Raw genomic sequence first — 18598 nt, 5'->3', positions numbered from 1 at the left:
GACCGCTAACAATATGCAAGAATACAGTGGTCGTTGTCAGTTTACGAGCACAGCCCACTAGCAACGACCTATTATTACGGCCCTTATGAGCCTCACCACAGTGAAGTAGTGGCTAATTCACCTGATTGCATAGAGTTCATTAAGGGCATGCACATCAGTAGTGTTGGGAAATTGTTGGGAAATATTACTACGAAAATAATATTTCTTGGATCAAAACAATGATAAGAACGAAAAGGATAATTTGGAAAGGGTTAACACGAGTCGAGCGAAGCACTCTTTCTTAAAACCTTATTTGCTATCTCCCAAAAGTGCTAGGAGCGTTGTAGCCTAGGTTTCCTAGGATAAAATGTGTTACGATTCACAGTTTGAGCACCCAAACTGATGAACCTAGCGAACTAGAGCAAACGGTATGAACACAGTTTAGAGAAAGGAGTAGAAGCAGAGTTTCAAGAGAGAAAACAATTCGTTGTTTGGTTGTGTGTCTGTGTTGTGTAAATCTCCTGCTTCCACCAACGAATATATAGGGGTTGAAGATTAAATAGCAATTAACCATGTCATTAATCTGATAATTAAATCAGTTTTTTAACTCCTGTAACAGCTGACCATTACTTGAGATTTAATTCAAAATTTAAAAATTGGAATTAATACGAAATTAATTCCGTAACAGATGAATTAAGTGTCTGAACGGTCGCAGACGAGAACACGAGGAGTACAAGAGGGATGATACGGATCGAGTCCTCTTGGTCTCTAGTACTTGCTCTAAGTCCTCTTTCTGGACGACATTCGTGCCGGCGCACACGAGTTCAAGCCTTTTCAGGCTCATTTTGAAATTTGATTTGCACCCCCCCCCCCTTGCACGCAAGAGAGAGCCTCTATGCTATACAATTCACTAAGCCATAGAAAGACTCTTGTATAAATAGTGGTGCAAACCCACTTCCCAAACCAATGTGGGACAAAAGCTTCCTTCAAAGCTTTCCCACCATTTTTCCAACTCAAATGGGTCAACTTTGAGAACCAATTTCTCATTCACCCATTATCCGTTTTGTGCGTACCATATATCAATCTCTTCGTCTAACTACGAAGAACCTGAATCCAATTTGACCCGACCCAAATCAAAAGTGGACCCCACATATATTTGTACCACAAAATAGCCACTAAAAATGTCATTTTCCCCCACATGAATGAAAATTGATTTTCGAGGCTGTTTTGAAAGCGGAAACAACTGTGTTCAACGGTCGATCCCTGCATAGGATAGGTAGGTGTTACCCTTTGAACCTTCCCTCGTGAAGATACATTTACTCTACTGGCTGTACGGTAGAATGCGATGTCTTTGAACCGACTGCCGTTTGTGTAGACGATGACATATCTCACACAAGAACCCCCCAACCATGCTCTGTTCTCATGACTGTGCCCATTTTGGTCGTGGGTCACCATTCTTGGTTCTGCAAGAGTTTCTAAAGAATTGAGCCCTATTCAATTCTCCTTTGAAGCAACCCTTACTTCTCTCTCACATAGGCGATTCTTTCTCGACTTTCCCGCAACTCAACATATGTCCATCGACATTGCATACACAGCATATGTCAGATGACAACGAATCATTAATGCATCAACATGCTAACCTCGTGCGGGAGCCACTGTTCTTAACGAGGAATAGTAGGAAGTCCGAGACCCCCACAGTGACACGCTCCGTTCTATAATTTAGTTATCCCATTGAACCTAGGTGCCGGCTAGGTTGGGTATCCACTATAGGACTTTTTATACCAAGGGATTTAGATCCATTCCTCGTGTAAGCTTCTCCACAACTTCTTTGCTCAACCCTTTGGTTAGCGGTTCCGCTATATTGTCTTTTGACTTCACGTAGTCAATCGAGACAACACCTGTTGTGAGAAGTTGTCTAATGGTATTATGTCTATGACGTATATGTCTAGACTTACCATTATACATATGACTCCGTACTCGTCCAAGTGTGGCTTGACTATTACAATGCACACAAATTGGAGGTACAGGTCTTTCCCAATTAGGAATATCTTCTAGAAAATGGCGTAGCCATTCAGCCTCTTCACAATATTTGTCCAAGGCTATCAGCTCAGATTCCATCGTGGATCTAGCTATCACGATCTGTTTAGAAGATTTCCATGCAACGGCTGCACCAGCTAGTGTAAACACATAGCCACTCGTGGACTTAGAGTCCTTAATATCCGATATCCAGTTAGCGCCGCTATACCCTTCAAGTACAGCAGGATATCTGGTATAGTGCAGTCCAAAGTCACGAGTATACTTGAGGTATCTCATAACCTTCACTATTGCCTTCCAGTGCATATCACCAGGGTTACTCATATATCTACTAAGTTTACTAACCGCAAAGGCAATATTCGGCCTAGTACAGCTCATAAGATACATCAAACTACCAATAACCCAAGCATATTCTACTTGAGAAATACCCTCTCCATGGTTCTTGGTTAGATGGACATTTGTATCAAACGGTGTTCTAACCAATTGATCATCATCCTTGTTGAATTTTTCAAGGATTTTGTCAATATAATGAGATTGACTCAACACAAGACCGTCAGGCCTTCTAATGATTTTAATCCCGAGGATTAATCAGCCAAACCCATATCCTTCATGTCAAATCTTGCATTTAACGTGTTTTTGGTTGATTTGATCATTCGATCATTACTACCGACGATGAGTATATCATCTACGTATAAACAAAGAATGACATACCCATCTACCGTTTCCCTAACGTAGACACACTTGTCACTTTCGTTTATTTTAAAACCATTGGTTAACATCGCATGGTCAAACTTCTCGTGCCATTGCTTAGGCGCTTGTTTTAACCCATATAACGATTTAACCAACTTACAGACTTTCCTTTCTTGGCCCGGAACAACGAACCCTTCGAGTTGTTCCATATAGATTTCTTTATCTAACTCACCATTTAAGAAAGATGTTTTCACGTCCATTTGGTGAACTTCCAAATTTCGCAACGCGGCTATGGCAAGTATCAACCGAATAGAGTTTATTCTCATTACGAGAGAATACGTGTCGAAGTAATCAAGGCCCTCGCGTTACCTGTAACCCTTGATTACAAGCCTAGTCTTATACTTCTCTATGGAACCGTCCGGTTTCATCTTCCTTTTAAAGATCCACTTGGATCCTAAGGGTTTTACTACCCGGAGGAAGATCAACAAGTTCCCAAGTGTGATTCTGTAGAATAAAATCCACTTCACTTTTAATAGCCTCTTTCCACATTGGTCCTTTTGTAGAAGTCACAGCTTCCACGTACGTTCGAGGCTCATTTTCTATCAAACAAGATAGAAAATCTGGTTCATTTTCTAATAAACAAGTTAGAGTACCCGAATCATACTTTAACAAGTAAGTTAGAAAATCTGGACCGAATGATTTTCCAACTCTTGCCCGCTTACTGCGTCTAGGCTCGAGCTCGGGTTCTTTCTCAGATTCCCCACAATCATTATCCATAGCTTCGTCAAACATTCGTTTTGACGTACTTGGTGACCTACAAGGAAATACATTCTCAAAGAAGGATGCATTCCTTGATTCTATTATCGTGTTCGTATGTACATCCGGATTATGGGACTCGTGTACTAAGAACCGATAAGCACTACTGTTATGTGCATAGCCAATAAAGATACAATCCACGGTCTTTGGACCTATCTTTATTTTCTTAGGTGTTGGTACCAAAATCTTGGCAAGACACCCCCACACTTTGAGGTATTGGTAGGAAGGCTTCCTACCTTTCCACAGCTCATAAGGAGTCTTATCGAGCTTCTTGCGGGGTACCTTATTTAAAAGGTAATTACTTGTCAAAATCGCCTCACCCCACATATTTTGAGGTAGGCCCGAACTTATAAGCATCGCATTCATCATGTCTTTCAATGTACGATTCTTTCGTTCGGCAACACCGTTCGATTGAGGTAAGTAAGGTGACATACGCTCGTGTATAATTCCTACACTTGCACAAAAGTCACCAATAGGTACTTCATACTCACCACCTCGATCGCTTCTAACCTTCTTAATTTTCCGATTAAGTTGGTTTTCAACTTCATTCTTATAAAGAATGAATTTTTCCAAGGCTTCGTCTTTGCTCTTTAGCAAATACACATAGCAATAACGTGTGCTATCATCGATAAAAGTGATAAAATATTTATTACCACCTCTCGTTTGAATCGATCTAAAATCGCACAAATCACTATGGATTAATTCAAGTGGTTCAGTTTCCCTTTCAACCGATTTGAAAGGTGCTTTAGTTAATTTTGCTTCAACACAAATTTCACACTTATTATTTGTGTTTATTTCAAACGTAGGAATATCCATGCTAATTAATTTACGCATAGAATTAAAATTAACATGACCTAGTCTACCATGCCACAAATTGGAAGACCCTAAACAGAATTGATTTTGCTTTTATTGATGATAACAGGCATTACACTGAGCTTAAACAGCCCATCAGTTACATAACCTTTACCAACAGACATTCCTAGTTTAGACAAAACTACTTTATCTGACTCGAACACCGTCTTAAAGCCATGCTTATTCAGCAACGAGCCAGATACCAGATTCTTCCTCAGTTCTGGAACATACAGCACGTTTTTCAACGTTAGTTCCTTCCCGGAAGTCATCTTCAGAACCACCTTGCCCACGCCTTCCACAGCAGACTGAGTAGAGTTACCCATCCAAACCTTCTCGCCCTCAACAGTCTCAAAGGTGCTGAACATCTCTTGGTTGCAACACAAATGCCTTGTTGCACCAGTGTCGATAAACCACTCGCGCTGGTTTGAACCCACGAGGTTCACCTCGGTCACCATGGCCGAAAGGCTAATCTCGGCCTCCTCTTTCTGACTGCTTTCTCCGACAACGTTGGCTTCAGAACTCTTGTTCTTCTTCCTTGGAGCCTTGCACTCAGAAGACTTGTGGCCAGGCTTGCCACAATTGTAGCACTTACCATGGAACTTGGCCTTGGTAACGCCACCTTTTGGACCCAGCTTCTGCTTATCCTTCTTAGCCTTCTTGGAATTTTTAACGTGTTCCACCACGTTGGCCTTTGCGCCACCAATGACAGGATTCTTCCCATCACTTCTCCTGTTCCCCTCCTCAAATATGAGTCGCTGGATCAGGTCCTCCTGGTTCATTTCCTTTCGCGTATGCTTAAGGTAGTACTTGAAGTCCTTCCACCTTGGAGGCAGCAAGTGGATTATGGATACCACTCGGAAGGATTCACTCAATACCATGCCCTTGTCACGAATTTCGTCAAAGATTAATTGCAAATCTTCAACCTGACTTAGCAAGGTCTTGGAATCAACCATTTTAAAATCGAGGAATCGACCAACCACAAATTTTGTTGCGCCGGCATCCTCGCTTTTATACTTATGATCCAAGGCTTTCCACAACGCTTTCGATGTGCCAATTTTACGATATACATCGTAAAGACCATCACACAGTCCGTTCAGGATATAGTTGCGACAAAGGAAATCTGAATCCTTCCAAAACCCAACTGCCATCACAGATTGTTGATCATGTTCCTTCAACTCTGGAACCTTCTCGGTCAAGAACCGTGACAACCCGAGAGTTGCCAGGTAAAACAGCATCTTTTGCTGCTACCTTTTGAAATTCGAACAAATTCCGGTGAATTTCTTCGGCCTTTCAGCCGAACCACTCGGTACCGTAGGTACCCGCATCGTGGGGATGTACCCCTCGGTGCTCCCACCGTCCTGTGAACCAACATTCACTGGTGGAGTCTTGGATTGGGCAACATTATTGTCGTTCCCACCATTATTGTTCTCAACAACATTTTCGTTCTCATTGTGAACTGGCAAAACGGGGTTCTCCATTTCTTCGAGGAAATTAGATACAAAACATAAAGGAATAAGGTTTTAAGACTGTTGGGAAACTGTTGGGAAATATTACTACGAAAATAATATTTCTTGGATCAAAACAATGATAAGAACGAAAAGGATAATTTGGAAAGGGTTAACACGAGTCGAGCGAAGCACTCTATTTGCTACCTCCCAAAAGGGCTAGGAGCCCCTTTCAGGCTCATTTTGGGATTTGATTTGCAACCCCCCCTGCGCGCGAAAGAGAGCCTCTATGTTATACAATTCACTAAGCCATAGAAAGGCTCTTGTATAAATAGTGGTGCAAACCCACTTCCCAAACCAATGTGGACAAAAGCTTACTTCAAAGCTTTCCCACCATTTTTCCAACTCAAATAGGTCAACTTTGAGAACCAATTTCTCATTCACCCATTATCCATTTTGTGCGTACCATATATCAATCTCTTCGTCTAACTACGAAGAACCCGAATCCACTTTGACCCAACCCAAATCGGAAGTGAACCCCACATATATTTGTACCACAAAATAGCCACTAAAAATGTCATTTTATGCTATTTTTTCCAACAAGTAGTTTATAAGTGAATATTGTCAGACACAAAATTTGGAGGAGCAAATGCAAACTGATGTGAGGAACAAAAAATGGAGGAATTGATCTCCTGCAAAATCAATTGATTTTGCAGGAGATGGCAGAGATTGGAAAAAAAAAAAAAAAAAAAAAACACTCGCTGAATCGCGCGTCTGGGCGCAACATTGCTTCCCAGCAAGTGCCCGCTGGGGCGTGTCAGTTGGCGGCCACTCTGACTTCAACAATAACTTTATTTTTTTTGTTTGCTGTTAGATTTTAATTTTTTTTCTTTTTTTCTTTTTCTTCTTTCCATTTTCTCTTTCCTAATCACACTTACAAAAACTCTTCAAGAACCACGAAAAAACTCCACTGATAAGGATGCTCTAAGAAGTCCACCACTGCTCATCAAGAGAGAGGTGGCAAAGATGATGACATTGCCATGACGGTGGCGGAGATAATTGTTAGCCCTGGCAGACTGATGTTCTGCTCCCCTACCCCATAAGGTGGCTCCGCCCCTGTGTGTGGACCACAGTCTAAAAAAGACTGTCGTTTTGCTTAATTTCATTTTTCGCACACCCAGCTGCAACAATAGCTAATAATGTACATTATTCTAAAACATAATATACATTACTCTAAAGCATAATATACATTATTTTAAAACATAATGTACATTATATTAGCTTAGATGTTTCATTATTCTAACACGTAATGTACATTATTTTAATACATAATGTACATTATCCTAACATGTAATATACATTATTTTAAAATATAATGTACATTATTCTAACACATGATGTACACAACTGTGTGGACCATAATTTGGCCGTGTGTGTTGAGATTGATTGCCAAGTGGTTGTTCGAACTCTAACAGGAAATATAATCCATCGGTCATATCTGGGCATTATTCTTAGTGATTGCTGCGAATTAGTTAGGTCCCTTGGGTCTGTTTCTTTAGCTTTTGCTCATATGCTAGCTTCTATATCACACGTCTAGTCTGAGCGGGTCTTTGAGACACAACTCCCCCAAACAATATTAGTCATTTTTTCCAGTAATGTATTATCCTTAGTTTGTTTGTTTTTTTTGAATTTGCTTCTTAATTAATATAAAATGATGTTGTTGTTTTTTTCTGTCGTTATACGGTGTACCATGGTCCACAGTGCATTGTGGACCATGGTTACAAAACGATGTCATTTCAGTAAGTGAGAGAAACGATGACCGTTAGTTATAACGGAGCTCCGTAACTGATACTACAGTTCATCTCAAAAGATACTGTCTTACATTTGTTTTTATATTATTGAATGAAACTGCAGTTATATCGAAAAGGAACTGCAGTTGTGTTGAGAAGGGACTGCAGTTGTGTTGAACTGATACTGAATAACAGTTTCACATTTTTGGGTATTGCAGTTATATCGAAAAGGAACTACAGTTATGTTGAAAGGGAACTTCAGTTGTGATGAACTGATACTGAATTACAGTTTCACATTTTTGGGTACTGCAGTTATATCGAAAAGGAACTGCAATTGTGTTGAACTGATACTGAATAACAGTTTCACATTTTGGGTGTATATTGCTCAATGAAACTGTAGTTATATCGAAATGATATTGTAGTTGTGTTGAAAGGAAACTGCAGTGTATTATAAAAGAAAATGTAGTTGTGTTGAAAGGAAACTAAATAACAATTTCACATATTTGAGTGTATAATGTCGAATGAAACTACAGTTATATCGAAAAGGAACTGCACCTATGTTGAAAGGGAAATGCAATTGTGTTGAAAGGGAATTGCAGTTGCGTGGAACGGAGGCCGTTTCAGCCGTTTGTTTTCATTAATCAAAACGACGTCGTTTTGATGTGCGGTCCACAGTAAAATTTGCAGTTTTTTTGTTAGTCTCTTTTTTTTTTTTTTTTTGAGATGACTAACTAATAACAAATGTTGGAGGTTGTACTGAATCTTCTTGAGTGTATATATTGACTACTAATTGGTGGAGGCTAGATAATTATATGTTCTGCTTTCATTATTTGTAAAGACCAATAATGATAATTATCTCATCCACTCAACTTCCACAAAATCTAAAATCAACGTCATGATATGGTGAAAAATGATTACATCTCTAACGAAATATAATAATACACAAAAATAATATTTAGATTAAAATAGTAATTCACTACATTCACCTTTTCTAAAAACCTCTACACTCAACCAATTAACATATTAAAATAACTAAATTGCATATATTACCTTAAGGTATGAACTTAATGAGTTGAGATATCAAAAAGCTAAGAGTAATTTACATACAACAAAAGGAAAAATTATAATAAACTAACACATTAAACTTACTATTCGATGTATTTTGAATCCTAAGTAATCTCCACCTTGTCATTTTTGCTTCTTAGATTCCTCCTCAATCAATACAAACAAGTATTTAGCAAGGGTTTTGCGGTAAGTAAGAGTAGCGTATATATAAAAATTCATGGAGGGAATTTGAAAAATTTTTACAAAATAACTAATATGTCCTTTAATAATTTGAAAATTCAAAATAAATTGTTAATGTTAATAAAATCCTTAAGTAATGGATTAAAACTACCACTTTCAACATAATTAAAGAAAAAATTTGTGTAGGGTAATAATTCATGGACTGAGTAAATAATTTAGCTAGGTATAAATAATGGACTAAAATCGTCATTTTTCCAAATGTTAAAGTGCATATTACTTATTAGTTTATTTAAAAGATATTAACATTAACAACATTTTATTTATGCATTGCAAATGTTAATGTATTTTATTTGAATAAATTGAGTCACATGTATTTTAATACCGAATATAAAAATTTTAATTGTTCAAAATTAAAAATATGAATTAATTGAACTATTAAAATTTAATCATCATTGTTAATTTTATTGACAAAAATTAAATTAATTTTTATATCATCAATAATATATTTGTTTTTTATGAAACTTCTCAATACAAATAAAATTGTGTGCAGATTGGTATTTAATTATATTTTGCAATAAAATAACAAGATGAGTATGTAGTGAAGCAGTAGTGGATACCTTTTGTTATGCAATAGGGTGATTGTTTAAATCTTAATATAAACATTTATAACTCACTAGTTCAGTATTTACCATTTGAGGAAACCTGCCGGAGATAAACAAGAAGTTTCAAGAATATAATGATTCCCTTTAGTTTCAAACTCCATTCAATTCTACCTTGGGCGACAAGTCGTCCGCTCTATGAAGAAATATATGTACACAGAAAAGTAGGCGCCGCCTGCGAAAGGTCAATCTGCATGGGGACGACGGTTCATATATAAATTGTGGTGCCGGACTAGCCACGCCAAGGGCTAATGAGGCCCCGCCCCGCCCGCAGCTGAAGAAAATTCAAACTCCGATCCATTTCAGCTATTTAAATCACATTATTATTCACCCTTGTTCGATCACTAGTCCAACCATTATATTCAATTTCTCCAAATATTATTGCATGCGTCGAGTTATGGCGGAGAGACGGCTTATGCAAGCGGTGCAGTATGACAGCTATGGAGGTGGGGCTGCAGCTTTGAAGGTATAGTATTTCCCTCCCCTTTAATTTCCTTATATATATATATATATATGGTGCTTGCAGTAGGCTCTAGACACTAGTCTAGCTGTAAATTAGGGCCTATTAGAACCTAGAAAATGTCTAGGTGACCGACCTATAAAAACAAAAAAATAGTGCATGTGGGTGTGTATATGTCATATATTATATTATAATATATATATATATATATATATTACTTCTCTTATTTATATAAATACACGTCTGAGTTAACTCGGTCAAATTTGATATAGTTGGTCGTCAACTCGGTTCAGTCGGCCGAGGTAGGCGCTAGGCTGCTGTCTAGGGAGCGATTCCCCTAGGCCTAAGCGGCCCATTTTTGCAATAGGGGATACGATAGAATCAAATTTTGATTATGTGAGGTGGGTAATGTATTGCAGCATGTTGAAGTTCCTGTACCCACTCCTGGTAAAGGTGAAGTGTTGCTAAAGATAGAGGCAAGAAGCTTAAACCCATTTGATTGCAGAATTGAAAGTGGCATCATTCGCCCTTTCCTTCCATCAAAATTTCCTTATATACCTGGTTAGTCCACTGCTTTGTTATGTTTTGGATGGCCATCATTTCTTACTTTCTAATCTTGTATTCATATATATAACAATGTTTTCTTTGGCTGGAAACTGGAGCAGCAACTGATGTAGCAGGAGAGGTAATGGAGGTTGGTTCTGGTGTTAAAAATTTCAAGCCGGGGAACAAAGTTGTCGCAGTGCTCAGTGCTCGAGTAAGTCCCAAGTTCTCATCATAACTTCCAATGTACAGTATTTTGGTTTGTGTCTAGCTTGCACCAATTTTATAAAAAATAAAAATAAAAATATATACATCATATCTTATAATGCTATGGATGATAACCGTTAGAATCAAACGCTATGTCAAAAGTTATAACTCTTAAATTTTGTGTATAGGTAACTTTATTTTCTTATATACTGCCACATTTTCAAGAGGTCAGGCTCTCTCTAGTCATCTGGTGTTGGCTGGACTTGGCCTTTCTCCGGCTTTCTCCAAGCACCTGTTAGTCTTAACGTGACTCTAATACCACTTGTTAGCATCAAATGCTTACAATTATGGCTCTAGTACCACTTGTTAACATCAAACACTTACCATTATGTCAAAAACTATAGTTCAAGACGCAACTTTAATTCCTTATTTATTGCCACATTTTCAAGAGCACTTGACCTTTTAGGCCTCTGCCCAACCATCTCTCTAACCACATGATGCTGGACTTGATCCTTCCCAGGCCTCCGTCCAACCGTCATAAATAAAAAAAAAAAAAAAAAAAAAAAAAAAAAAAAAAAACTCTGTTGATATGCATAAAATGTGTTAGGGCTAAGCACACATTGCATGGCTTCTTCAATTCATGTTGTGTTTGATAATAACAGAATGGGGGTGGACTTGGGGAGTATGCTATAGCTAAGGAGAACTCAGTTATTGTTGCAAGGCCACCTGAAGTATCCGCTGCTGAAGCCGCAGGCCTTCCAATAGCTGGTGTCACAGCCTACCTAGCCCTCACTGAAGCTGCAGGGATCAAGCTCGATGACCCCATCAGCCCCCACAAGAACATACTTGTAACCGCTGCCTCCGGTGGAGTGGGTCACTATGCCGTTCAACTAGCAAAACTCGGGAACCTACACCATGTCACAGCTACCTGTGGGCCCCGCAACATCGACTTCGTGAAGAGCCTAGGGGCCGACGAGGTCGTGGACTACACAACCCCGGAAGGGACTGATCTCAGGAGTCCATCAGGGTTGAAATACGACGCGGTCATTCATTGCGCCAGGGGCATTCCCTGGTCTACCTTTAAGGCTAATTTGAGCAAGAATGGGAAAGTGATAGACCTCACCCCTAACCCAACAGCCTTTTTCACATTTGCCTTGCACAAACTCACCTTCTCAAAGAAGCAATTGTTGCCGTGCATTATAACCCCCAAGAGCGAGAGCCTGGCTTGGCTTGTTGGGTTGGTGAAGGAGGGGAAGCTTAAGACCACCATCGATTCAAAGCATCCTCTAAGCAGAGCAGAAGATGCATGGGCCAAGATGATGAGTGGACATGCTACCGGAAAAATCATTGTGGAGCCATAGCCGCAAAGTTTTCAGTTCATATATCTTTTGTGTTTAATTATGTTGTCAAATACTCCGTATATAGATGAGGGTTATATACTTATATTTGATTTAGCAAAAAAAAAAAAAAAAACTTATATTTGTTAATGTTGTAATAATTTTTGTGAGAATAATTCAATCCAGTCAACTAGCCAATAATTATAGTTGTAGCTATTAAAAGTTAGTTGGTTCAATTGAAAGCTGGTGATGAATAATTGTTATAAATATAATATATGTGGACACTATTAATTTTTTTTTTTTTATGAAATTGTGGTGGATAATTGTTATAAATATGATATATGTGGACATTATGTCATTATTAAAGACTTTTAATAAAACTAGTAGAAGGTTTTCAAAAAAAAAAAAAAACTAGTAGAAAAAATAGGAAAGAAATAAAGACTAAAATAAGTTACATGAAAAAGTAATCGACCATCTTACAATATCCTAAAAAAACAACGAGCAAAGCTCTTAGGACCCCCAAATGTTGAATTTCAAGTGACACTATCAAATCAATACAGATGATAACTAAATCTAATATATAACATTAATATTTATTTTTATTTAAATTAGCAATGTGGCAAGAGTGCTACCTATAAATTAAATAATTATTACACAAAGAATGTGGCATTAACCTAATATTAACAATCCTTAGATGATCGGTTTGGTAACTATATGGTTTTAGAAGTTATTGTCTTTCCTTGTCTGAACCAGTTAGTTATGGATAAATATGTAATATTAAAAAAAAAAAAAAAAGATGATCAATCAAAGTTTCAAAAGCCAGAAAACTACACCATTTCAGCCTTATTGAAGAACAAGATCCTGCAGGCAGAAGAGACTCCTCCAGTGAAGTGTTTATGCTTATCTTTATCCTGCAATCAATCAATCAACACTGTTAGAATTCAAGATTAGGGATAAACTGCAGCTTCCATAATTCTGGGATTTTTGAGTAACAGGGGAACCCGTAGCCACTGTCAGAGAGTGTGCACTGGTAGACCCTGCCTTGTGAGTTGTGACCCTAGTCGACAAAGGACAACCAGCCTAAATTGCCAATAGCTCAAACTAAGAAGGCTAATAGGCCGCTCCAGTTGGGAATCAAACTTGTCAAATTCTGGGATTTTTACCTGTTGTGAATGTTAACATATTCATCAATCTCATCTAGTATCTCCTCCTGACATTGAGGCAAAAATGACACAATCTCAGCAACACAGATAGTAACCATGAAGCAGTAAAGATTGATTCAGATCAAGATAATATATGAAACTGGATTTCTCTCCATTTATTGGGCACCTGAAGAAGCTCCTCAATTACATCTTCCATTGTGATCACACCAACCACTTGTTGATCAGCAGGGAACTCGCGAATCGCAGAATTCTCCTCATCTATAATGCACGACGCCTCGTCTGCATCATGCATCCAGGAGCCAGCCCCAGCATTTTCAGCTTCTGAAACACAAAAATGGGTGCATTTGCTAATTAGGCATACATATATACGAACTGATAGTGTGACTGTACATTTATTATTATATACTCCGTATATTATATGCTCAATAATGGGCTTACAGGAACACAGATTACCTGAAAATCTACAAACGTTTTCAGCTCTACTCGACACAGAAGAACAGCATGGCCTTTGCTCAACATCCAATCCAAAACCTGGAAACACAACCACTTAGTAGCCCTAAATTCTCAGCAGCAGAACCTAATCCATTTCTGCAATTGCTGTCATTCAAAGCTGTGCTGCAATCCAAAATTTTACATTTTATGCAGCTGTGTATTTGAGTACCTTACTGATTGGATAGGCTACGGGGAAGAATATCCAGAGAAGCAGATGAACAAGCGGCGCTGCTGCTGCTCCAACCTTCAATCCATAGTGAGGAATTATGGCATGAGGCAAAATCTGCAGATAGTTAGATGAGAAGAGTTGTAGGTTGAAGATATGAGCAAATATGTATAGTATTACCTCTGCAAACATGAGAACCAGTGTGATAGAGACAAGAATTGCAGCCCAGGAAGGGAGAAGGCTGTCCCGGAAAGTGCAATCTCAACTTGCTGAGTGACCATACCGCACCATTGATGGTTCCATAATTTTCTTGTTTCCCTAGCCACAGTAGACTGGTGACTGAACAAAAAAATCCAGAAGCCACTCTATCAGAGCCAGGTTTCGATCCTGGGACCTGTGGGTTATGGGCCCACCACGCTTCCGCTGCGCCACTCTGATTTGTTGGGTATTAAGCTATTATTTACATTTATTAATCTTTACAGATTCTACTTTGCTTACAACCTCAACTTTTGTTAGCAAGTTGCAAAAGTTTGTTTATCTTTTATCCACTATAAATAGAAGATCTGAATACATTTTTTTTTTGTATGTACTATAGAAGATATAAATTAACACATTCCATCAGACTAAAAATAAAAAAATAAAAAAACTAGAGTACTTTGTAAATAATTTGAACATTATAGATGAAATATAATGAAAAAAAGTAACAAGTAAGTTGAAATATATAAGCTTATCAAGTTGAGTTTCAAAGCTAAATTTGTTGACCAACACCCAGTTACTCATCACCCTGTATTGAGTCTATATATACATATTCTTGGCATATTAATTATTTGAGGTGTTCATTCGGTTGATAATTGAATCAAATTAATCAAATTTTTAAAATGCTTTAATCATGATTTGTGAATTTGTAAAATGTTTTAACCATGATTTACAAAAAATTTGTAACCGCTACTCGAAGGTGCGGTGGGGTAAAGCCTACCACGTGACCTTAACTGGTAAACGACCATAATGAGGTAAACTGGCTTAAATAAAAAAGACTATAGGGAATCAAATTTAGAATATTGTGATTATTAAGTTAATTATTCGATTAACTTGGCTGGGGAGTTTCTACTTCACATACTAGTATTTTCACCCGTGCGTTGCACGGAATGGATTTATTATAATATTTTAAAAATATTTAGATCGATATACTACATTAGTGCAAAAGTATAACTTAAATCATTATCATTATTTTAAAATTAAATCAATACAATTATATCTTTATTGTAATTTAAATATAAGATTTGAAAATATATACAATTAAATTCGAATAAAATAAATTATTTTAATTTTAAAATTTTGAACTAAAATACAAAACAAATAAATTTAAACATATCTACAATATGAAGATATTAAATTAAATATTACACTTCAATTCTATCTAATTAGAATAAATTCCACATATCAATTTCTTACGTGAAATTTTCATTTTATTTTATTAGAATATAAAATTACACATTCATAAAATATGTCAGTAATATCCATAGTCCAAATATATTGTATACATGTCATTTAATATAGATACATGTACAAGATAATCATTACTATTATTTTATTCATCTAAGTAAATAAAATAAATAAATAAGTAAATAAATAAATACATACAAAGCCCAATGAAATAAACCTAAATTGTACTCTTATTGTGCAAAAAGTACTTTAGGCATTTATTTCATTAAGTGAAACGAAAGTATGAGTCATTATGGGTAGTTTTTAAGTATGTGACTGAAAAAACAATAAATACAATGAAAAATGAGTAATTATGGTAAGGTAAAAAAAATCTTGAAATGTATGATTTATATATTAGTCTCGAAATCAATTAGATAAAATTATATTAGGAAATGTATAAAAAAAATGGCTTAATACATACTCCGTATAATACATTAATGCAAGAAAAAAAAATATTCTTTAGTTATGATAATATAATAATAATAATAATAATAAGGTTCAAATTAGTCACTGAACGTAACCTGAAAGTGCAATTAGGCCACTAAACTAAAAAAAAGTACAATTAGGCGACTAACCACTCCAAATGTATGTAGTTTCACCTTATTAAATTAGTCTTTTTACATTTACCAGCTTATTAAAAAGCTAATTTTACCAAACACTTTTAAGCATAACAGCTAGTTTAACAACTATTCAAATTTCAGCTATTAGCTTTTAGCTACCTTTTCAGCTACGTTTGCCAAACATAGCCTTAGTATGTATGTATGTGTGTGTACACTTTTAATTCTATATTGATAAGTATAATTTGTGTATATACTTTTATTAAAAAGCAAATATAATTTAAAAAGTAAATTATTAATTAGATTGCCTAATATAATTGTCTTACTAATTGATTCTTATGCTACCACATTTTATACATTTGAAGACTTTTTATTATCAAGCTAAATATCTGTTAATTGCCTTAATAATTAAAATAATTCTTAGTCACATCCGTAGTACTAAAAATATTAATTTAGATTTTTTATAAATAAGATATAATATTATTATTATTCTAAAAAGGATATAATATTATTAAACCTAAATAATTAAAAATAATGTATCCACACATCAAAAGATTTTATAATTGACTTAAAATTAATTATTAATTTTATTATTGAATACAAATGAAAAATTATTAAATATTATTTATGGTAATTATTATGTCCCGTGTAACACTAAAATTATTAGGTAGCTTTTTTATAATTAAGGTATAATTTAATTAAATCAAAATTCTTAAAAATAATGTGTCCACAGTACAAAATAAATTATACTTGCCTTAATTTTAAATTTACAATTGTTAATAATTATTTAGGATAATTATTAGGCATTAAAAAAATGGATAAAAAAGAATAAGAAGAGAAAATCATATAAAAGATGTCATACAATATCTCACATAAGAAAAATTAATATAAAACTTAATAATTACTTTGAAATCAAATACTGAAAATATTGATTTCATCTACACGAACCACAATCTTCTTAAACTTGTGTTCCTTTGCCTTCATTTGCTTCATCCACGTGAATCCCATTTTTCGGTTCTGCCCCCACTTCCACGTACTCAACATGTGAATTTCCTCATGCAGCTACATGAATTTCTCTTTGCACACCACCAGATTTGTGAAAACCTCGATGTTCTTGCGATGATTTACAACGACTTCCTTATACGACAAGTAATTATTACCATGATCATGCAATATGATTTAGACAATTATATTATTATTAAAATAAATATAGAAAAACTAAAGGATAATTATTATTATTGGTGTAAATAATAACTAATAAATTATTATTTCCTTATAAAATTATGCATAATTTCCAAAGAATTTTTCATTTATTATGCAGAACTTGTTTCGAGTATTCTCACAATTATAATGGTTTAATTATTCTCATATTGGTAAATAAAATTTTGTTACCAATTAATATTTATTAATTTTTTTACCAATTAATTAATAATATTAGTCTAGATGGAAAAGTTGAAGAAGAAGATTTTAATTACTTTTATTAATAGTACTAGTTTTTCACGCGCATTGCGCGAATGAGATAATACTCAATTTTTATTTTTAAATAAGTACTTCAAATTATATCAATGCAAGATTATATAGGAGATGCTCATGCATATGTAATTTGTTAGAAATATATTGTAATTGTTTTGATGAGCCAAAAATGTAATATTAGATCCCCTATTTTATTTTGAGTCTAGTACATGAATTATGCCGAGTATAAGCCTAGTCAATTAAGTGGAAATTACAAGAGTATAAATTTTAATTTATACTTGTAAGTCGTTCGCTTCCACTTTACAAATTGAGAAGAAGTTGGAAAATTGGTCAAGTCTCTTGGGGACTATTAGGGTTTCACTACTTTGGTCATTGACTATCAAAGTTGCTCAATTTAGTCCCTAACTATGCAATTTTTACTTAAAATGGTCCCTCGACTATTAGAATTTCACTACTTTGGTCCTCGACTATCAAAGTCGTTCAATTTAGTCCCTAACTATCAAAGTCGTTCAATTTAGTCCCTAACTACTTTGGTCCTCGACTATTAGAATTACACGTGCAAGTAGCAGTTTCATATAGTGCAATTAAGTGCAAGTAAAATGTATTACAAGTGCAAGGATTATGTACACTGAACATCAATACTAAGTACACCTAACGTTATAAATAGTTGCACATAACTTTATAATTAGTTGCACTTAGGTGCACAAATGTTAATAACGTAAATTACTTGCACTTGTAAGTAAAAATATGTGCACTTGTAAGTGATTTTACTTGCACTTTTTCACTTGCAAATGTGTACAAACTACTTGCACTTATAACACATTTACTTGCACCAAAGTTTGAGTTATTTATGAAAATGCCACCGCGTTGTATTTTTAAAATTACATCAGATTCGTTGATCTGGATATGTGGACGACTATGTATAGTTCTTATTTCTCTCTTGGGCGACCGTTCTCATTAGAGCATGCCATATATATATATATATATATATATATATAGGGTCATGTTCAGGTGTGGCCGTGCCTTCCCGTGCGGTCGTGCGGTTCACACCACTCAATGTTACAAAATACACCACTCAATGTTAAGAAACACACCACACAAATATGCACTGTGGTGTGTTTCTTAACATTGTGGTGTGTTTCATTGTGTTTCATTGTGGTGTGTTTCTTAACATTGAGTGGTGTATTTCGTAACATTGAGTGGTGTGT

General features: G+C 35.7%; 1 protein-coding gene and 1 non-coding gene across 2 annotated transcripts; one reads left to right on the top strand and one right to left on the bottom strand.

Moving 5' to 3' along the window:
- The first annotated feature begins 9796 nt into the window (after positions 1-9796).
- On the top strand, positions 9797-12329 carry LOC116024907 (chloroplast envelope quinone oxidoreductase homolog). The gene is made up of 4 exons (XM_031265944.1): positions 9797-9976; positions 10390-10531; positions 10636-10727; positions 11383-12329. Exons 1-4 carry the CDS (start codon positions 9896-9898, stop codon positions 12079-12081), a joined length of 1014 nt encoding a protein of 337 aa, XP_031121804.1. The 5' UTR covers positions 9797-9895; the 3' UTR covers positions 12082-12329.
- A 1915-nt stretch (positions 12330-14244) lies between these two features.
- TRNAM-CAU lies at positions 14245-14316 on the bottom strand. Its single transcript has one exon. It is a non-coding gene; the product is annotated as a tRNA-Met (tRNA).
- Positions 14317-18598: the final 4282 nt, after the last annotated feature.

This window comes from Ipomoea triloba, chromosome 7 (assembly GCF_003576645.1).
Source record: "Ipomoea triloba cultivar NCNSP0323 chromosome 7, ASM357664v1".
Lineage (NCBI taxonomy): Eukaryota > Viridiplantae > Streptophyta > Magnoliopsida > Solanales > Convolvulaceae > Ipomoea > Ipomoea triloba.
Note: the sequence above shows the minus strand (reverse complement) of the source record. Positions and strands in the feature narration are given on the sequence as shown.